Raw genomic sequence first — 23,114 nt, forward strand, 5'->3', positions numbered from 1 at the left:
TCCCTCTCTCTCTCTCTCCTCTTTCTCTCCCTCTTTCTCTCTCTCTTTCTTTCTCTCCTCCTCTTTCCCTCTTTCTCTCTCTCCTCTTTCTCTCCCTCTCCTCTCTCTCTCCTTCCTGTTTCTCTCCCTCCTGTTTCTCTCGCACTTTCTCTCTCTCTCTCCTCTTTCTCTCCTATTTCTCTCCCTCCTCTTTCTTTCTCTCCCTCTCTCTCCCTCTCCTCTTTCTCTCCCTCTCCTCTTTCTCTCCCTCTCCTCTTTCTCTCCCTCTCCTCTCTCCTCGCTCTCTACCTCCTGTTTCTCTACCACTTTCTCTCTCTCTCCTCTTTCTCTCCCTCTCTCTCAATCTCTCTCCTCTTTCTCTCCCTCTTTCTCTCTCTCTTTCTTTCTCTCCCTCCTCTTTCCCTCTTTCTCTCTCTCCTCTTTCTCTCCCTCTCCTCTCTCTCTCCCTCCTGTTTCTCTCCCTCCTGTTTCTCTCCCACTTTCTCTCTCTCTCTCCTCTTTCTCTCCTCTTTCTCTCCCTCCTCTTTCTTTCCCTCTCCTCTTTCTCTCCCTCTCCTCTTTCTCTCCCTCTCCTCTTTCTCTCCCTCTCCTCTTTCTCTCCCTCTCCTCTTTCTCTCCCTCTCCTCTTTTTCTCCCTCTCCTCTCTCCTCGCTCTCTACCTCCTGTTTCTCTACCACTTTCTCTCTCTCTCCTCTTTCTCTCCCTCTCTCTCTCTCTCTCTCTCCTATTTCTCTCCCTCTTTCTCTCTCTCTTTCTTTCTCTCCCTCCTCTTTCCCTCTTTCTCGCTCTCCTCTTTCTCTCCCTCTCCTCTCTCTCTCCCTCCTGTTTCTCTCCCTCCTGTTTCTCTCCCACTTTCTCTCTCTCTCCTCTTTCTCTCCTCTTCCTCTCCTCCTCTTTCTTTCTCTCCTCTTTCTCTCCCTCTCCTCTTTCTCTCCGTCTCCCCTTTCTCTCCCTCTCCTCTTTCTCTCCCTCTCCTCTCTCTCTCCCTCTCCTCTCTCCTGTTTCTCTCCCTCTCCTGTTTCTCTCCCTCTTTCTCTCTCTCTCTCCCTCCTCTTTCTCTCCCTCCTCTTTCTCTCTCTCCTCTTTCTCCTCTTTCTCTCTCTCCTCTTTCTCTCTCTCCTCTCTCTCTCCTTCCTCTTTCTCTCGCTCCTCTTTCTCTCAGCCCCGTATAGAACAGCCAGCTAGAGGGAGGGAGGGAGCAGACTGACGAGACTAATCCACCCCTCAGCCCAGCTACGGTCTCTATCTACCTCTTTAATGTCTCACTGTGTCTACTGTATAGAACAGCCCAGCTACTGTCTCTATCTACTCCAGCTACTCTCCAGCTACTGTCTCTAGCTACTCCAGCTGCTCTCCAGCTACTGTCTCTATCTACTCCAGCTACTCTCCAGCTACTGTCTCTGGCTATTCTTTAAAAGTTCCTTCCTCACCATCTTAAACAAGCAAGCCCTATTCAAAAAATGTAGAACTAGGAATAGATATAGTCCTTGGTTCACTCCAGACCTGACTGCCCTTGACCAGCACAAAAACATCCTGTGGCATTCTGCATTAACATAAAATTGCCCCCGTGATATGCAGCTGATCAGGGAAGATAGGAACAAATATACACAGGCAGTTAGGAAAGCAAAGGCTAGCTTTTTCAAACATAAATTTGCATCTTGTAGTACTAACTCAAAAAAGTTCTGGGACACTGTAAAGTCCATGGAGAATAAGAGCACCTCCTCCCAGTGGCCCACTGCACTGAGGCTAGGAAACACTGTCACCACCGATAAATCCACTATAATTGAGATTTTCAATAAGCGTTTCTCTACGGCTGGCCATGCTTTCCACCTGGCCACCCCTACCCCGGTCTACAGCCCTGCACCCCCCACACCAACTCGCCCAAGCCCCCCCATTTCTCCTTCACCCAAATCCAGATAGCTGATGTTCTGAAAGAGCTGCAAAATCTGGACCCCTACAAATCAGCCGGGCTAGACAATCTGGACCCTCTCTTTCTAAAATGATCTGCCGAAATTGTTGCAACCCCTATTACTAGCCTGTTCAACCTCTCTTTCATATCATCTGAGATTCCCAAAAATTGGAAAGCTGCCGCGATCATCCCCTTCTTAAAAGGGGGTGACACTCTAAACACAAACTGCTACAGACCTATATCTATCCTACCCTGTCTTTCTAAGGTCCTTGAAAGCCAAGTTAACAAACAGATTACCGACCATTTTGAATCCCACCGTAACCTTCTCCGCTATGCAATCTGGTTTCAGAGCTGGTCATGGGTGCACCTCAGCCACCTCAAAGTTCTAAACGACATCATAACCGCTATCGATAAAAGACAGTACTGTGCAGCCGTATTCATCGACCTGGCCAAGGCTTTCAACTCTGTCAATCACCACATTCTTATTGGCAGACTCGACAGCCTAGAATCGGCTTCCGATATCGCAACAAAGCATCCTTCACGCATGCTGCCAAACATACCCTTGTAAAACTGACCATCCTACCGATCCTCGACTTCGGTGATGTCATCTATAAAATAGCCTCCAACACTCTACTCAACAAACTGGATGCAGTCTATCACAGTGCCATCCGTTTTGTCACCAAAGCCCAATACACTACCCATCCTTGAGGCCTGTATGCTCTCGTTGGTTGGCCCTCGCTTCATACTCGTCGCCAAACCCACTGGCTACAGGTCATCTACAATACCCTGCTAGGTAAAGCCCCGCCTTATCTCAGCTCACTGGTCACCATAGCAGCACCCACTCGTAGCACCCGCTCCAGCAGGTATATCTCACTGGTCACCCCCAAAGCCAATTCCTCCTTTGGTCGTCTTTCCTTCCAATTCTCTGCTGCCAATGACTGGAACGAACTGCAAAAATCCCTGAAGCTGGAGACTCATTTCAGGTCGCAATTGTAAATGAGAACTTGTTCTCAACTTGCCCACCTGGTTAAATAAAGGTGAAATAAAAAAAATTAAAATTAAAAATGTCTCCCTAGCTTTAAGCATCAGAGCAGCTCACAAATCACTGCATAGCCCATCTGTAAATAGCCCATCCAACTACCTCATCAACTACCTCATCCCCATACTGTTATTTATTTATCTTGCTCTTTTGCACCCCAGTATCTCTACTTGCACATTCATCTTCTGCACATCTGCCATTCCAGTGTTTAATTGCTATATTAAAATTACTTCACCACCATGGCCTATTTATTGCCTTAACTCCCTTATCTTACCTCATTTGCACTCACTGTATATAGAACCTATTGTAGAATTATATACTGTTAGAACTATATACTGTTCAGAACCTACTGTTAGAACTACAGTGGGGAGAACAAGTATTTGATACACTGCCGATTCTGCAGGTTTTCCTACTTACAAAGCATGTAGATGTCTGTAATTTTTTATCATAGGTACACTTCACAACTGTGAGAGACGGAATCTAAAACAAAAATCCAGAAAATCACATTGTATGATTTTTAAGTAATTCATTTGAATTTGAATTTGAATTAATGCATTTGAATTAATTTGCATTTTTGGACATACCCCTCCACACCAGTGGGGGGCGCCAGTGTTTTATGGGATCGGATCATAATCTGTGACTTAGTCATAAGGATCATAATCCGTTGCTTAGTGACATTGCGAATATCATCTTTCTGACATTTAACTCTGATTTAATTAGCGGTAAATATCTAACCCGGTTTCAGCATGAGAAAATGCGTGAAGACCCACATTCCTGCGAGATACTGCGCAGTCACAGATACGGAGCCTCAGAAATTAAAGGTCTGGTCATGGAGCTACTCTCTTTGTGTTAATGTGACCTCTAGTGTTGTGTTTCAATCAGGAGGGGCGAGCAGAATCAACAAACCTCTGCATCATACAAGACCGTTTCTTTGTGAGAAGGCGTTAAAGTTCACAGTTAGCCATTGTTATGTAAATGACTGCAGAAAAGTACCCAGGACCTTGCCTTGACTCCAAGTCGGAGAAGAGGTGCCAGCCTGCATAGATGGAAACTTAAAAGTCTGAGCCTTTTGGGTAAAACACTGTGGTAAATCCTCAGTGGAAATGTGCCATCAGTGCCCCTTGGGGTGTCCAGTGAGATGAGACCTGGTGGGTGTCCAGTGAGATGAGACCTGTTGGGGTGTCCAGTGAGATGAGGCCTGTTGGGGTGTCCAGTGAGATGAGGCCTGTTGGGGTGTCCAGTGAGATGAGGCCTGTTGGGGTGTCCAGTGAGATGAGGCCTGTTGGGGTGTCCAGTGAGATGAGGCCTGTTGGGGTGTCCAGTGAGATGAGGCCTGGTGGGGTGTCCAGTGAGATGAGGCCTGTTGGGGTGACCAGTGAGAGAGGGCCTACTGTTCCCTGGTCCCCCTGGGCCCTGAGGCCCTGTGTAGGTCTATTCCTCAGCCCTGCCGGCCAGCTTGCATGTAAATTAAAGGTCCTGAATGCAAGGTAATGGGATGAAAATACCACTTGCTTCTTAACCAGCCACCAGCCAGCATTCCCCACCAGCCAGTGTTCCACAACATCTTTAACATCCCACCAGTCAGTGTTCCAGAACATCTTTAACATCCCACCAGCCAGTGTTCCAGAACATCTTTAACATCCCACCAGTCAGTGTTACAGAACATCTTTAACATCCCACCAGCCAGTGTTCCAGAACATCTTTAACATCCCACCAGTCAGTTACAGAACATCTTTAACATCCCACCAGTCAGTTACAGAACATCTTTAACATCCCACCAGTCAGTGTTCCAGAACATCTTTAACATCCCACCAGTCAGTGTTCCAGAACATCTTTAACATCCCACCAGTCAGTGTTCCAGAACATCTTTAACATCCCACCAGCCAGTGTTCCAGAACATCTTTAACATCCCACCAGCCAGTGTTCCAGAACATCTTTTACATCCCACCAGTCAGTTACAGAACATCTTTAACATCCCACCAGTCAGTGTTCCAGAACATCTTTAACATCCCACCAGTCAGTTACAGAACATCTTTAACATCCCACCAGTCAGTGTTCCAGAACATCTTTAACATCCCACCAGTCAGTGTTCCAGAACATCTTTAACATCCCACCAGTCAGTGTTCCAGAACATCTTTAACATCCCACCAGTCAGTGTTCCAGAACATCTTTAACATCCCACCAGTCAGTGTTCCAGAACATCTTTAACATCCCACCAGTCAGTGTTCCAGAACATCTTTAACATCCCACCAGTCAGTGTTCCAAAACATCTTTAACATCCCACCAGTCAGTTACAGAACATCTTTAACATCCCACCAGTCAGTGTTCCAGAACATCTTTAACATCCCACCAGTCAGTGTTCCAGAACATCTTTAACATCCCACCAGTCAGTGTTCCAGAACATCTTTAACATCCCACCAGCCAGTGTTCCAGAACATCTTTAACATCCCACCAGTCAGTGTTCCAGAACATCTTTAACATCCCACCAGTCAGTGTTCCAGAACATCTTTAACATCCCACCAGTCAGTGTTCCAAAACATCTTTAACATCCCACCAGCCAGTGTTCCAGAACATCTTTAACATCCCACCAGTCAGTGTTCCAGAACATCTTTAACATCCCACCAGTCAGTGTTACAGAACATCTTTAACATCCCACCAGTCAGTTACAGAACATCTTTAACATCCCACCAGTCAGTGTTACAGAACATCTTTAACATCCCACCAGTCAGTGTTACAGAACATCTTTAACATCCCACCAGTCAGTGTTACAGAACATCTTTAACATCCCACCAGTCAGTGTTACAGAACATTTTAACATCCCACCAGTCAGTTACAGAACATCTTTAACATCCCACCAGTCAGTGTTCCAGAACATCTTTAACATCCCACCAGTCAGTTACAGAACATCTTTAACATCCCACCAGCCAGTGTTCCACAACATCTTTAACATCCCACCAGTCAGTTACAGAACATCTTTAACATCCCACCAGCCAGTGTTCCAGAACATCTTTAACATCCCACCAGCCAGTGTTCCAGAACATCTTTAACATCCCACCAGTCAGTGTTACAGAACATCTTTAACATCCCACCAGCTAGTGTTCCAGAACATCTTTAACATCCCACCAGTCAGTTACAGAACATCTTTAACATCCCACCAGTCAGTTACAGAACATCTTTAACATCCCACCAGTCAGTGTTCCAGAACATCTTTAACATCCCACCAGTCAGTGTTCCAGAACATCTTTAACATCCCACCAGCTAGTGTTCCAGAACATCTTTAACATCCCACCAGTCAGTTACAGAACATCTTTAACATCCCACCAGTCAGTGTTCCAGAACATCTTTAACATCCCACCAGTCAGTTACAGAACATCTTTAACATCCCACCAGTCAGTTACAGAACATCTTTAACATCCCACCAGTCAGTGTTCCAGAACATCTTTAACATCCCACCAGTCAGTGTTCCAGAACATCTTTAACATCCCACCAGTCAGTTACAGAACATCTTTAACATCCCACCAGTCAGTGTTACAGAACATCTTTAACATCCCACCAGCTAGTGTTCCAGAACATCTTTAACATCCCACCAGTCAGTTACAGAACATCTTTAACATCCCACCAGTCAGTGTTCCAGAACATCTTTAACATCCCACCAGTCAGTGTTCCAGAACATCTTTAACATCCCACCAGTCAGTGTTACAGAACATCTTTAACATCCCACCAGCTAGTGTTCCAGAACATCTTTAACATCCCACCAGTCAGTTACAGAACATCTTTAACATCCCACCAGTCAGTGTTACAGAACATCTTTAACATCCCACCAGCCAGTGTTCCAGAACATCTTTAACATCCCACCAGCCAGTGTTCCAGAACATCTTTAACATCCCACCAGTCAGTGTTCCAGAACATCTTTAACATCCCACCAGTCAGTGTTCCAGAACATCTTTAACATCCCACCAGTCAGTGTTCCAGAACATCTTTAACATCCCACCAGCCAGTGTTACAGAACATCTTTAACATCCCCCAGTCAGTGTTACAGAACATCTTTAACATCCCACCAGCCAGTGTTACAGAACATCTTTAACATCCCCCAGTCAGTGTTACAGAACATCTTTAACATCCCACCAGTCAGTGTTCCAGAACATCTTTAACATCCCAACTGTCTACATCTCAGAAAAGAGAAAAGAGTTATGGTTTTAAAGCTGATATTGTTCAAATATATAGAAAAAAGAACGAGACGACTCACAGAGCAGAGCTTTCCGGAGGTTGCATCATCAGCTAGGAGAGGCACGGTACTTGCTTTACAGTCTATATCGCACAGATAGGGGTAGAGAGCTTAGAGGGAACTGTCCTCGCTGTTCTATTTCACTATATATGTTCGTTATTATGTCATTAACATATCACACGGGTCATAAAAAATGCAAATATGTGCATTTCTGCATCAAAGCTACAATGCTTGGTTGGAAGCACCACAATATCCTAAATGTATACATGATCTATTAACATGGTGGGGGGGGGGGGGTATAGTACGTTGGGGATGGTGTGGTATGCATGATCTATTAACATGGTGGGGGGGGGTATAGTACGTTGGGGATGGTGTGGTATGCATGATCTATTAACATGGTGGGGGGGGGGGGTATAGTACGTTGGGGAGGGTGTGGTATGCATGATCTATTAACATGGTGGGGGGGGGGGGGTATAGTACGTTGGGGATGGTGTGGTATGCATGATCTATTAACATGGTGGGGGGGGGTATAGTACGTTGGGGATGGTGTGGTATGCATGATCTATTAACATGGTGGGGGGGGTATAGTACGTTGGGGATGGTGTGGTATGCATGATCTATTAACATGGTGGGGGGGGTATAGTACGTTGGGGATGGTGTGGTATGCATGATCTATTAACATGGTGGGGGGGGTATAGTACGTTGGGGATGGTGTGGTATGCATGATCTATTGACATGGTGGGGGGGGGGGGTATAGTACGTTGGGGATGGTGTGGTATGCATGATCTATTAACATGGTGGGGGGGGGGTATAGTACGTTGGGGATGGTGTGGTATGCATGATCTATTAACATGGTGGGGGGGGGGGTATAGTACGTTGGGGATGGTGTGGTATGCATGATCTATTAACATGGTGGGGGGGGGGTGTAGTACGTTGGGGAGGGTGTGGTATGCATGATCTATTAACATGGTGGGGGGGTATAGTACGTTGGGGATGGTGTGGTATGCATGATCTATTGACATGGTGGGGGGGGTATAGTACGTTGGGGAGGGTGTGGTATGCATGATCTATTAACATGGTGGGGGGGGGTATAGTACGTTGGGGATGGTGTGGTATGCATGATCTATTAACATGGTGGGGGGGTATAGTACGTTGGGGATGGTGTGGTATGCATGATCTATTAACATGGTGGGGGGGGTATAGTACGTTGGGGATGGTGTGGTATGCATGATCTATTAACATGGTGGGGGGGGGGGTATAGTATGTTGGGGATGGTGTGGTATGCATGATCTATTAACATGGTGGGGGGGGTATAGTACGTTGGGGATGGTGTGGTATGCATGATCTATTAACATGGTGTGGGGGGTATAGTACGTTGGGGATGGTGTGGTATGCATGATCTATTAACATGGTGGGGGGGGGGTATAGTACGTTGGGGATGGTGTGGTATGCATGATCTATTAACATGGTGGGGGGGGGGTATAGTACGTTGGGGATGGTGTGGTATGCATGATCTATTAACATGGTGGGGGGGGGGGTATAGTACGTTGGGGATGGTGTGGTATGCATGATCTATTGACATGGTGGGGGGGGGGGGTATAGTACGTTGGGGATGGTGTGGTATGCATGATCTATTAACATGGTGGGGGGGGGGGGTATAGTACGTTGGGGATGGTGTGGTATGCATGATCTATTAACATGGTGGGGGGGGGTATAGTACGTTGGGGATGGTGTGGTATGCATGATCTATTGACATGGTGGGGGGGGGGGGGTATAGTACGTTGGGGATGGTGTGGTATGCATGATCTATTGACATGGTGGGGGGGGGGGTATAGTACGTTGTTTGAGTGTATATTAATGGGGACAAAGTCGTAAAATGTTGGCTTATCACCAGAGGTGTGGACTCGAGTCACAAATATGATGACTTGCAACTCGACTTTGACTTTAACACCAACGACTCGTGACTTGACTTGGACTTGAGCCTTTTGACTCGACCTGACTTGATACCCTTCCCAACCCTCCCCAAGCCTCCTCAACCCTCCCCAAGCCTCCCCAAGCCTCCTCAACCCTCCCCAAGCCTCCTCACCCCTCCCCAAGCCTCCCCAAGCCTCCCCAAGCCTCCCGAGCCTCCCAAACCCTCCCCAAGCCTCCCCAAGCGTCCTCAACCCTCCCCAAGCCTCCCAAACCCTCCCCACGCCTCTCCAAGCCTCCCCAAGCCTCCTCAACCCTCCCCAAGCCTCCTCAAGCCTCCTCAACCCTCCCCAAGCCTTCCCAACCCTTCCCACGCCTCCCCAACCGTCCCCAACCCTTCCCACGCCTCCCCAACCCTCCCCACGCCTCCCCAACCCTCCCCTCCTAAACCCCAACTCGACTTTGACTTTAACATCAACGACTCGTGACTTGACTTGGACTTGAGCCTTTTGACTCGACCTGACTTGATACCCTTCCCAACCCTCCCCAAGCCTCCTCAACCCTCCCCAACCCTCCCCAAGCCTCCCCAACCCTCCCCGAGCCTCCCAAACCCTCCCCACGCCTCCCCAAGCCTCCCCAAGCCTCCCAAACCCTCCCCACGCCTCTCCAAGCCTCCCCAAGCCTCCTCAACCCTCCCCAAGCCTCCCAAAACCTCCCCACGCCTTCCCAACCCTCCCCAACCTTCCGCAAGCCTTCCCAACCCTTCCCACGCCTCCCCAACCCTCCCCACGCCTCCCCAACCCTCCCCAAGCCTCCCCAAAATATTTATTTTCGGATATAAAGACAACGCTCTATCAACAAAAAACAGATTTTTTAAGGGAATTTTTATCAATAATGACTAATTATGTATACATTTCAATCAGGACTGACTAATCAGAATACTATTATGTTACTGTATATGTACTAATCAGAATACTATTATGTTGCTGTATCTGTACTAATCAGAATACTATTATGTTACTGTATATGTACTAATCAGAATACTATTATGTTACTGTATATGTACTAATCAGAATACTATTATGTTGCTGTATCTGTACTAATCAGAATACTATTATGTTACTGTATATGTAACTAATCAGAATACTATTATGTTACTGTATATGTACTAATCAGAATACTATTATGTTACTGTATATGTACTAATCAGAATACTATTATGTTGCTGTATATGTACTAATCAGAATACTATTATGTTACTGTATCTGTACTAATCAGAATACTATTATGTTACTGTATATGTACTAATCAGAATACTATTATGTTACTGTATATGTATGCATTTTCTTGTTAATCCTAGTACTGAATATAATGTGTGTAAATATAATCAAGAATTAGAACAATGACTGTCTGTTCCTTGGTAGAAATGAATGAACTATATAACTACACAGGCTGGTCTTGGCTCGGTCGTAAATGATCTAAATTAGGAGAGAGGATGTGGGAAGGCTTGAGATACTGCCTTTGTACCAGTGTCAAGAAGAGACGGGACAGTTAGAAAACTAATGGCGTCATTTTCAGTTTATAACCTGTGGTGTTAGGGTTACCCTAACCCTGTGGTAAACTGTATCATGTTCAGTACTCTCCAGAATAAACGCTAGTGCAGTTTATAACCTGTGGTGTTAGGGTTACCCTAACCCTGTGGTAAACTGTATCGTGTTCAGTACTCTCCAGAATAAACGCTAGTGCAGTTTATAACCTGTGGTGTTAGGGTTACCCTAACCCTGTGGTAAACTGTATCGTGTTCAGTACTCTGGAGAATAAACACTAGAGCAGTTTATAACCTGTGGTGTTAGGGTTACCCTATCCCTGTGGTAAACTGTATCGTGTTCAGTACTCTCCAGAATAAACACTAGAGCAGTTTATAACCTGTGGTGTTAGGGTTACCCTAACCCTGTGGTAAACTGTATCATGTTCAGTACTCTCCAGAATAAACGCTAGTGCAGTTTATAACCTGTGGTGTTAGGGTTACCCTAACCCTGTGGTAAACTGTATCATGTTCAGTACTCTCCAGAATAAACGCTAGTGCAGTTTATAACCTGTGGTGTTAGGGTTACCCTAACCCTGTGGTAAACTGTATTGTGTTCAGTACTCTCCAGAATAAACGCTAGTGCAGTTTATAACCTGTGGTGTTAGGGTTACCCTAACCCTGTGGTAAACTGTATAATGTTCAGTACTCTCCAGAATAAACACTAGAGCAGTTTATAACCTGTGGTGTTAGGGTTACCCTAACCCTGTGGTAAACTGTATCGTGTTCAGTACTCTCCAGAATAAACGCTAGTGCAGTTTATAACCTGTGGTGTTAGGGTTACCCTAACCCTGTGGTAAACTGTATCGTGTTCAGTACTCTCCAGAATAAACACTAGAGCAGTTTATAACCTGTGGTGTTAGGGTTACCATAACCCTGTGGTAAACTGTATCGTGTTCAGTACTCTGGAGAATAAACACTAGAGCAGTTTATAACCTGTGGTGTTAGGGTTACCCTAACCCTGTGGTAAACTGTATCGTGTTCAGTACTCTCCAGAATAAACACTAGTTCAGTTTATAACCCTGTGGTAAACTGTATCGTGTTCAGTACTCTCCAGAATAAACACTAGTGCAGTTTATAACCTGTGGTGTTAGGGTTACCATAACCCTGTGGTAAACTGTATCGTGTTCAGTACTCTGGAGAATAAACACTGCTGGTTGATTTTGAGACTGGTCTCTGTCCATTTCATGCAAATAAGAGTCTCACCAATCCTTATGAATTGACAGTGTGTTTCATTTTAATTGGGTATTAAAACATATAGCAATTTAATTCCTGTAACAGGATTGCAACATGCAAAACATGCAGGAAGAAAATTACAGACGGAGGCGCAACAACTTCCAACTTTGTTCGCCATTTGAAGCTGCACAAAGAATGGTAAGTCGTGGTTAATATAGCCGACAGCTATATATTTTATTACTTTGCTAGTGTATCATGTAGGCTAACGTTAAATAACATTAAATCAATGAGCCTCAACACAGTCAGCCAATGCAGGAACGTGATCATTGCATCCAGATTGAGCTACAACTGGCTAGGCAGTTGGTAGCCTAAGTCCTGCCTGATGTTACTGCTGTTCCTAAAACCATTGACGTAAGTCAGCCTACTGTAACCACACACAGAGAGAAAGAGAGTGTGAGTGTGAGTGTGTGTGTGTGTGTGTGTGTGAAGGTTGGGCGATTTGTGTACAAGCCTACATCGCCCAATTGGGCCACATAGCGATCCTCGTTCACTTTCTCATGGCTTCCCATGGAAATATATTGTTTATTTGGAAAGTAATAAATATATAGATATTTTTAAAAGTATTCATGATTTGCGTAAATGTAATATACGATTACTCTTGTTGAAAATATGAAATGGTATTACATTTGGTGAAGAGCACATTGTGACTTGTTTTCGAACTTGACTTGGGACTAAGACCAAGACTTGAGACTTACTTGTGACTTGTAAAACAATGACTTGGTCCCACCTCTGCTAATCATTGACTGCTGTGTGTGCTACAGACTAATCCTGCTACTGATGACCTTGACGCCAGCTTTAGGAGTACAGAGCCTGTAGACACATTAGATGAAAGCTTTCAGCCTGGAATCAAGATCAAGTTCAACATCATCTGACTTTGAAACAAGCCAGGAGAGTCGAAGGTACAAATTCATAGAAGCACAATACCCTCTTGAGAAAACAAAATCACAGGGGTGCGTGGGTAAAATCACAGGGGTGCGTGGGTAAAATCACAGGGGTGCGTGGGTAAAATCACAGGGGTGCGTGGGTAAAATCACAGGGGTGCGTGGGTAAAATCACAGGGGTGCGTGGGTAAAATCACAGGGGTGCGTGGGTAAAATCACAGGGGTGCGTGGGTAAAATCACAGGGGTGCGTGGGTAAAATCACAGGGGTGCGTGGGTAAAATCACAGGGGTGCGTGGGTAAAATCACAGGGGTGCGTGGGTAAAATCACAGGGGTGCGTGGGTAAAATCACAGGGGTGCGTGGGTAAAATCACAGGGGTGCGTGGGTAAAATCACAGGGGTGCGTGGGTAAAATCACAGGGGTGCGTGGGTAAAATCACAGTGGTGCGTGGGTAAAATCACAGGGGTGCGTGGGTAAAATCACAGGGGTGCGTGGGTAAAATCACAGGGGTGCGTGGGTAAAATCACAGGGGTGCGTGGGTAAAATCACAGGGGTGCGTGGGTAAAATCACAGGGGTGCATGGGTAAAATCACAGTGGTGCGTGGGTAAAATCACAGGGGTGCGTGGGTAAAATCACAGGGGTGCGTGGGTAAAATCACAGTGGTGCGTGGGTAAAATCACAGGGGTGCGTGGGTAAAATCACAGGGGTGCGTGGGTAAAATCACAGTGGTGCGTGGGTAAAATCACAGGGGTGCGTGGGTAAAATCACAGTGGTGCGTGGGTAAAATCACAGGGGTGCGTGGGTAAAATCACAGGGGTGCGTGGGTAAAATCACAGGGGTGCGTGGGTAAAATCACAGGGGTGCGTGGGTAAAATCACAGGGGTGCGTGGGTAAAATCACAGGGGTGCGTGGGTAAAATCACAGTGGTGCGTGGGTAAAATCACAGGGGTGCGTGGGTAAAATCACAGGGGTGCGTGGGTAAAATCACAGGGGTGCGTGGGTAAAATCACAGTGGTGCGTGGGTAAAATCACAGGGGTGCGTGGGTAAAATCACAGTGGTGCGTGGGTAAAATCACAGGGGTGCGTGGGTAAAATCACAGGGGTGCGTGGGTAAAATCACAGGGGTGCGTGGGTAAAATCACAGGGGAAGCCAATCCAGAAAAAACAGCCACATTACAACCTGTGTGTTGTGATAATTGCGTTGTTTGCTCTATAAACCTTTAGTTCATATGCCTTGACAAAGTGATATACAGGCCTAAAGGCAGAGACAATAAGGAGACAGTGATATAGAGGCCTAAAGGCAGAGACGATAAGACACAGTGATATATAGACCTAAAGGCCGAGACAATAAGACACAGTGATATATAGACCTAAAGGCAGAGACAATAAGACACAGTGATATGCAGGCCTAAAGGCAGAGACAATAAGAAGACACAGTGATATATAGACCTAAAGGCAGAGACAATAAAACACAGTGATATACAGGCCTAAAGGCAGAGGCAATAAGAAGACACAGTGATATAGAGGCCTAAAGGCAGAGACGATAAGACACAGTGATATATAGACCTAAAGGCCGAGACAATAAGACACAATGATATACAGACCTAAAGGCTGAGACAATAAGACACAGTGATATATAGACCTAAATGCAGAGACAATAAGACACAGTGATATACAGACCTAAAGGCAGAGACAATAAGACACAGTGGCAGAATGAAATTCAACCACACATTCGTTTCATTACAAAACTGTCTGTCCGGTGAAGTCTATAAAACATATTGCATGTAACAGCTACATGACCTACAGCATGGGTCAAGCAGGGTAATGTTAACGTATTACATCTAGCTGAATGTTGAACTGCCATCCTCTCAGACCAGGGACTCAATGTATGAATTAACGGTTGGATCAGAATCACCGTTGTAATCTTTGGCCAGTACGGAGATTTAAATAAAACCACAAGTCCAAATCACTATCTAAGTCGATGGCTAATTTAGAAAAAGGGACAATTTTTAGCTAGCCAGTCACTAGAGGACAACAACACAACAAGATGCAACAATTCAAGTTTTTTTTTGGTCAATAATGATGTTTGGCTTTTGATGTGATTGGTTCTGAAGCCAAATCTAAACTGGCTTCCCGTGGCACTTTTTTTTTTGTTGGTGCACCAGGACCAATCACAGCTGAGCTCCCTCAGTTTAGCTCAACGCTGATTGGCTACTATTATTTCAAAAATGTAATCAAGGGAGGCCAAATGCTCGCTGGCTTTCTTTGCAGTCAATGTCATACTCTTTCTGACCAGACAGCATCAGATAAATAAGCTACGTATACTGAGACAGAGGGGCGCTGGTTTCAGTCCCTCTGATTATTTCACCGCTGAGATACATTCAGCCTCTTGCGAATTGAAGGACATTTATGAGTGGCTGTTACGGTACTCTTTGCATGGGGAGAGTGGCTGTTACGGTACTCTTTGCATGGGGAGAGTGGCTGTTACGGTACTCTTTGCATGGGGAGAGTGGCTGTTACGGTACTCTTTGCATGGGGAGAGTGGCTATTACGGTACTCTTTGCATGGGGAGAGTGGCTATTACGGTACTCTTTGCATGGGGAGAGTGGCTATTACGGTACTCTTTGCATGGGGAGAGTGGCTATTACGGTACTCTTTGCATGGGGAGAGTGGCTGTTACGGTACTCTTTGCATGGGGAGAGTGGCTGTTACGGTACTCTTTGCATGGGGAGAGTGGCTGTTACGGTACTCTTTGCATGGGGAGAGTGGCTGTTACGGTACTCTTTGCATGGGGAGAGTGGCTGTTACGGTACTCTTTGCATGGGGAGAGTGGCTGTTACGGTACTCTTTGCATGGGGAGAGTGGCTGTTACGGTACTCTTTGCATGGGGAGAGTGGCTGTTACGGTACTCTTTGCATGGGGAGAGTGGCTGTTACGGTACTCTTTGCATGGGGAGAGTGGCTATTACGGTACTCTTTGCATGGGGAGAGTGGCTGTTACGGTACTCTTTGCATGGGGAGAGTGGCTGTTACGGTACTCTTTGCATGGGGAGAGTGGCTATTACGGTACTCTTTGCATGGGGAGAGTGGCTATTACGGTACTCTTTGCATGGGGAGAGTGGCTATTACGGTACTCTTTGCATGGGGAGAGTGGCTATTACGGTACTTGTCTACTCAATAGCACAACTACAAGTCAACCCCCCCCCCCTCCTCAAACCTTTCACATCTTGGCTAACAGCCCATCTCAATGCCCCATTATGGACTCTGAGTGTAACCAAACACACCAGTCTACTGTGCCCTTGTTTGATTACAGATGAACATGGCTTATTGCATGGTTACACATCCTCATGATCAGACTTCATGTTATTCACATCCTCATGATCAGACTTCATGTTATTCACATCCTCATGATCAGACTTCATGTTATTCACATCCTCATGATCAGACTTCATGTTATTCACATCCTCACGATCAGTCTTCATGTCTTTCCAGGAGACTTGCAGTACTAACAAATCTTCTGTAAGAGGTCGAAGCAGTTGGGGGTGAGGCTTGTCCACCTGGCTGTGGAGTACAGAAAGTGACCAGACGGTTGAAGGAGCCAGAGCCACAAACCCCCCCCCCAAACCCAACATCCCTGCCAACATCGCCACAGCGCCAAAGCTTGCTAAACCAGCTGCCATTACTCAACACAAGAAGAGCTTCACCAGCTGAAGAACATTCTAGAATCGGCCTGGAAGATTCGACCAACACACCTTTTAAAACCTTTACATCCAGACTTAATGTGGTGAAACACCTCTCATCACTAATCATTATGTCTGAAACACCTCTCATCACTAATCATTATGTCTGAAACACCTCATCACTAATCATTATGTCTGAAACACCTCTCATCACTAATCATTATGTCTGAAACACCTCTCATCACTAATCATTATGTCTGAAACACCTCATCACTAATCATTATGTCTGAAACACCTCATCACTAATCATTATGTCTGAAACACCTCATCACTAATCATTATGTCTGAAACACCTCATCACTAATCATTATGTCTGAAACACCTCATCACTAATCATTATGTCTGAAACACCTCTCATCACTAATCATTATGTCTGAAACACCTCATCACTAATCATTATGTCTGAAACACCTCTCACTAATCATTATGTCTGAAACACCTCATCACTCATCATTATGTCTGAAACACCTCATCACTAATCATTATGTCTGAAACACCTCATCACTAATCATTATGTCTGAAACACCTCATCACTCATCATTATGTCTGAAACACCTCTCACTAATCATTATGTCTGAAACACCTCTCATCACTAATCATTATGTCTGAAACACCTCATCACTAATCATTATGTCTGAAACACCTCATCACTAATCATTATGTCTGAAACACCTCTCATCACTAATCATTATGTCTGAAACACCTCTCATCACTAATCATTATGTCTGAAACACCTCTCATCACTAATCATTATGTCTGAAACACCTCATCACTAATCATTATGTCTGAAACACCTCTCATCACTAATCATTATGTCTGAAACACCTCATCACTAATCATTATGTCTGAAACACCTCATCACTAATCATTATGTCTGAAACACCTCATCACTAATCATTATGTCTGAAACACCTCTCATCACTAATCATTATGTCTGAAACACCTCATCACTAATCATTATGTCTGAAACACCTCTCATCACTAATCATTATGTCTGAAACACCTCTCATCACTAATCATTATGTCTGAAACACCTCTCATCACCAATCATTATGTCTGAAACACCTCATCACTAATCATTATGTCTGAAACACCTCATCACTAATCATTATGTCTGAAACACCTCTCATCACTAATCATTATGTCTGAAACACCTCTCACTAATCATTATGTCTGAAACACCTCATCACTAATCATTATGTCTGAAACACCTCTCATCACTAATCATTATGTCTGAAACACCTCTCATCACTAATCATTATGTCTGAAACACCTCTCATCACTAATCATTATGTCTGAAACACCTCTCATCACTAATCATTATGTCTGAAACACCTCATCACTAATCATTATGTCTGAAACACCTCATCACTAATCATTATGTCTGAAACACCTCATCACTAATCATTATGTCTGAAACACCTCTCATCACTAATCATTATGTCTGAAACACCTCATCACTAATCATTATGTCTGAAACACCTCATCACTAATCATTATGTCTGAAACACCTCTCATCACTAATCATTATGTCTGAAAATGTTATTGACTACTTCCTGTATATAGCCATGTTATTGACTACTTCCTGTATATAGCCATGTTATTGACTACTTCCTGTATATAGCCATGTTATTGACTACTTCCTGTATATAGCCATGTTATTGACTACTTCCTGTATATAACCATGTTATTGACTTCTCCCTGTATATAACCATGTTATTGACTACTCCCTGTATGTAACCATGTTATTGACTACTTCCTGTATATAACCATGTTATTGACTACTTCCTGTATATAGCCATGTTGACTACTTCCTGTATATAACCATGTTATTGACTTCTCCCTGTATATAACCATGTTATTGACTTCTCCCTGTATATAGCCATGTTGACTACTTCCTGTATATAACCATGTTATTGACTTCTCCCTGTATATAACCATGTTATTGACTACTTCCTGTATATAACCATGTTATTGACTACTTCCTGTATATAGCCATGTTGACTACTTCCTGTATATAACCATGTTATTGACTTCTCCCTGTATATAACCATGTTATTGACTACTTCCTGTATATAGCCATGTTATTGACTACTTCCTGTATATAGCCATGTTATTGACTACTTCCTGTATATAGCCATGTTATTGACTACTTCCTGTATATAGCCATGTTATTGACTACTTCCTGTATATAGCCATGTTATTGACTACTTCCTGTATATAACCATGTTATTGACTTCTCCCTGTATATAACCATGTTATTGACTACTCCCTGTATATAACCATGTTATTGACTACTTCCTGTATATAACCATGTTATTGACTACTTCCTGTATATAGCCATGTTATTGACTACTTCCTGTATATAACCATGTTATTGACTTCTCCCTGTATATAACCATGTTATTGACTACTTCCTGTATATAACCATGTTATTGACTTCTCCCTGTATATAACCATGTTATTGACTTCTCCCTGTATAACCATGTTATTGACTACTTCCTGTATATAACCATGTTATTGACTTCTCCCTGTATATAACCATGTTATTGACTTCTCCCTGTATATAACCATGTTATTGACTACTTCCTGTATATAACCATGTTATTGACTACTTCCTGTATATAGCCATGTTATTGACTTCTCCCTGTATATAACCATGTTATTGACTTCTCCCTGTATATAACCATGTTATCTATTTGCGTTTTAATGTTTCATCTTGAACTCTGTTGTAAATGGACCCATAAATCAGTAGCATTTCACTGTTAAATCTACATGTGTTGTCTATGAAGCATGTGACAAATACATTTAGATTTGAGATTATGCACCAAAAATATTTCAGGAATGGCCTTTTTAAGTTTAATAAAATAAAATAAAAAATAATTCTGGAGAAAAAAAATAAAGGGGATAAAAAGTAATTAAACAACCCGTTTGCCATAATTCCCTCAATCCAATCAGGAAGGAGACGCAAAGGAAAACAAACCCTGTGATTAGTCGGGAGACCCCATGGTTTTCAGGCGCCCCGCCCTTACATTGTGGCTTGTGAATGAGGGGTAACTAGAAACCGACGTCACATCATCGTGTGCTCTTTTGTGTGCCACAGCTCCAACTTCGTAGTGTCCAGCAAGGCACCGCTATGGACAGTGTGCACGATAAGAAAACTGCAACTTTAATTTAACAATATTTAATAAATTTACATGCGTAACGATCTCAAACACAAGCGAGGAGATGCGCGCTGTGGAACCTTCATTTTAACTAAGGAGACAGTGAATAACTTTTTACGCTGCTGATCCCGAGAAGGAAACGCAAAGGAGTACATTTTTCTAACTCAAATGAGTACCTTTTTCTACAGCTATTTACAAAGACCTGAGACCAAGAAGTCATGAGAATACGGAGACCATGCGCACGGTTTTGTGAACTTGTACAAGCAGTTTAGGCTCGAGACAGAAAAGCGAAAACCGTTATATATGTAAGAGATCATTTTTCTGGTATATATGAAACTCGAGTTTTTGAAAAGGAGCATTTTTTACATTTAGGATTTTATTCAATGTTTTTTATTTTAACTATGGTGGAATCGGCTCATTGGGCAGGCACGGCGCGTTGTGCGCTGGTGATCTTGTGTGCGCTTTTCCCGTTGTGTTCAGGCCAGTCCCACGGTGAGAAGGGCATCTCTATACCCGAACACGGCTTCTGCCAGCCCATCTCCATACCCCTCTGTACGGACATCGCCTATAACCAGACCATCATGCCGAATCTCCTCGGTCACACGAACCAGGAAGACGCCGGGCTTGAGGTGCACCAGTTCTACCCGCTCGTCAAGGTCCAGTGTTCCATGGACCTGAAGTTCTTCCTGTGTTCTATGTACGCGCCGGTCTGTACGGTGCTCGAGCAGGCTATCCCGCCGTGCAGGTCTCTGTGTGAGCGGGCGAGACAAGGCTGCGAGGCCCTGATGAATAAGTTCGGTTTCCAGTGGCCGGAGAGGCTCCGCTGTGAGAACTTCCCCGTCCACGGAGCGGGAGAGATCTGTGTGGGTCAAAACACCTCGGACACCGGTAGCGCCACCTCGTACCCAACACCCTACCTTCCTGAGCTCATGACTCTACCCCCCAATATGGTTCGACCGAGCCAGCAACAGGAGTTCTCCTGCCCGCTACAACTGCAGGTGCCCAACTATCTGAACTACTATTTTATGGGGGTTAAGGACTGCGGCGCGCCTTGCGAGCCCACCAAGCCCAACGGGTTGATGTATTTTCGGGAGGAGGAGGTGAAGTTTGGCCGGCTCTGGGTCGGGATCTGGTCCATTCTGTGCTGTGTGAGCACCCTGTTCACAGTGCTGACCTATCTGGTGGACATGCGACGGTTCTGCTACCCGGAGAGGCCTATCATCTTCCTCTCCGGCTGTTACTTCATGGTGGCCACTGCCTACGCCGCCGGGTTCATCTTAGAGGAGAAAGTGGTGTGTGTTGATAAATTCAAGGATACTGGTTATAAGACTGTAGCTCAGGGAACTAAGAAGGAGGGCTGTACAATTCTCTTTATGATTCTGTATTTCTTCGGCATGGCCAGCTCTATATGGTGGGTGATTCTGTCCTTCACATGGTTCCTCTCTGCCGGTATGAAGTGGGGGCATGAAGCCATTGAGGCCAACTCTCCGTATTTCCACCTCGCTGCCTGGGCTGTACCCGCTGTTAAAACGATTACCATCCTGGCCATGGGACAGGTGGATGGAGATCTACTCACAGGGGTGTGTTATGTGGGCATCAACAGTGTGGATTCCTTGCGTGGTTTTGTTCTGGCACCTCTTTTTGTCTACTTGTTTATAGGGACGTCGTTCCTTCTCGCGGGATTTGTCTCTCTGTTCCGGATCAGAACTATCATGAAACACGACGGAACCAAGACGGAGAAGCTGGAGAAGCTTATGGTTCGGATCGGAGTGTTCAGTGTCCTCTACACCGTTCCTGCCACGATCATCATAGCCTGTTACTTCTATGAGCAGGCGTTCCGTGAACAGTGGGAGAAAACTTGGCATACACAGATCTGTAAAAGGTTTGCTGTGCCTTGTCCACCAAACAATTTTGCGCTCATGACCCCAGACTTTACTGTCTTCATGATCAAGTATTTGATGACTTTGATTGTCGGCATCACCTCCGGGTTTTGGATATGGTCAGGCAAAACACTGCAGTCATGGCGCAGGTTCTATAAGAGACTGAGTACCAGCAACGAGGGAGAAACGACAGTATGAACATCAATGACAGACCGAGTACCAGCAACGAGGGAGAAACGACAGTATGAACATCAATGACAGACTGAGTACCAGCAACGAGGGAGAAACGACAGTATGAACATCAATGACAGATCAAGTACCAACAACCAGGGAATGATAATATAATAGGCTGTGTCCCAAATGGCACCCTACGCCCTATTTAGTGCACTACTTTTGGCCAGGGCCCATATAGTAGTGCACTATTAAGGGAGTAGGGTGCCATTTGGGATCAGAACATAACGCATGGAATAAGACATATGATGAGTTCAATATGGGGGTCCGTGGCTCGTGCAGCCCCTCCCGAACTGGACGATCAGAATCCTTTCGGGAGCCAATAAAAAGCCATTGTGGTTTCCCAGATCCCAGGGTTGTTGTTACGAAAACAAGCTCATACGGACACTATGTTGTGTAATGATCATCTGAAAACGGATCGTTCCTAACGTATCGTTACCGGCACGTAGGTCAAATTCTGAATCACGTAGAGCCCCTGGGTGTTTGTAAGAAAGTGTTTTTCATTTACAGAGGTGATCCTGTAACAATTGTATACAATGAATGAGCCTATTCACACTATAGAGCTACGACGACATCATATAACGAACGCTACTGGCTTCAGTTGAAGAAAGAACACGTTTGACCTGATGAATTTATACTGCATTCACAGCCAACCAGTGACAATCATGCATATTTTTTGTGGCACAGTAAGACTGACAGACATTGCATTTAGAAATAGGATAGAATATGCATGTGTGTAGCAGTGGAATTATGCAAGATACTGCAGTATACATAACTTGCAAAAACATATTTTTTTTTTCTCCAAAAAATTAAATCTATTTTGGATAAAAAAATCATGCAATTTTTTTACAAATGCTTTTTAATGCTGTAAACGGTTTGTAGGCTACCTGTACAATTTCACAGATTAAAATTATTATTATTATTATTTTAAATGTTTTGCTTTTGTGGTCAATGTGTAGCCTATGAGAATAGTTTATATTTAGAGGAATAAGGTATTGTAAGTCGATGATTTAAGGGATAGTTCACTCAAACCCTGTAAGCAGTCTATGGAGGTAGGACAGCAATCCATGCTGTGGTTTAGTTTCCCTGGCACGGTTTACAAATGCTAACGTTTTAGCATTTCTGGACGCAAATCCCATTCAAGTCCTGGTACCGATATTAGCATTTTTTTCGCGCCTCACGTTCAAAACATTGAAAAGTATTTCAAAATTGATTGTGAAGCTCAACTAAGTCACTTATACATGGTGTTGAACATGATACGTGAAAAATGCAGTTATCCAACAATGTGTATGCCACCATCTTGGTCTATTTAA

At 44.4% G+C, this 23,114-nt stretch overlaps 1 protein-coding gene across 1 annotated transcript; it reads left to right on the forward strand.

Moving 5' to 3' along the window:
• Positions 1-19,576: 19,576 nt before the first annotated feature.
• On the forward strand, positions 19,577-22,733 carry fzd7a (frizzled class receptor 7a). The gene has a single exon (XM_021595481.3). The coding sequence runs from the start codon at positions 20,074-20,076 to the stop codon at positions 21,766-21,768; it is 1,695 nt and encodes a 564-aa protein (XP_021451156.3). The 5' UTR covers positions 19,577-20,073; the 3' UTR covers positions 21,769-22,733.
• The last annotated feature ends 381 nt before the right edge of the window (positions 22,734-23,114 follow it).

This window comes from Oncorhynchus mykiss, chromosome 22 (genome assembly GCF_057628025.1).
Source record: "Oncorhynchus mykiss isolate SJ-2025 chromosome 22, ASM5762802v1, whole genome shotgun sequence".
Classification (NCBI taxonomy): Eukaryota; Metazoa; Chordata; class Actinopteri; order Salmoniformes; family Salmonidae; genus Oncorhynchus; species Oncorhynchus mykiss.

What these genes read in the sequence shown, in the direction of transcription:
- fzd7a (XM_021595481.3), top strand. Translation starts at nt 20,074, where the DNA reads ATGTTTTTTATTTTAACTATGGTGGAATCGGCTCATTGGGCAGGCACG.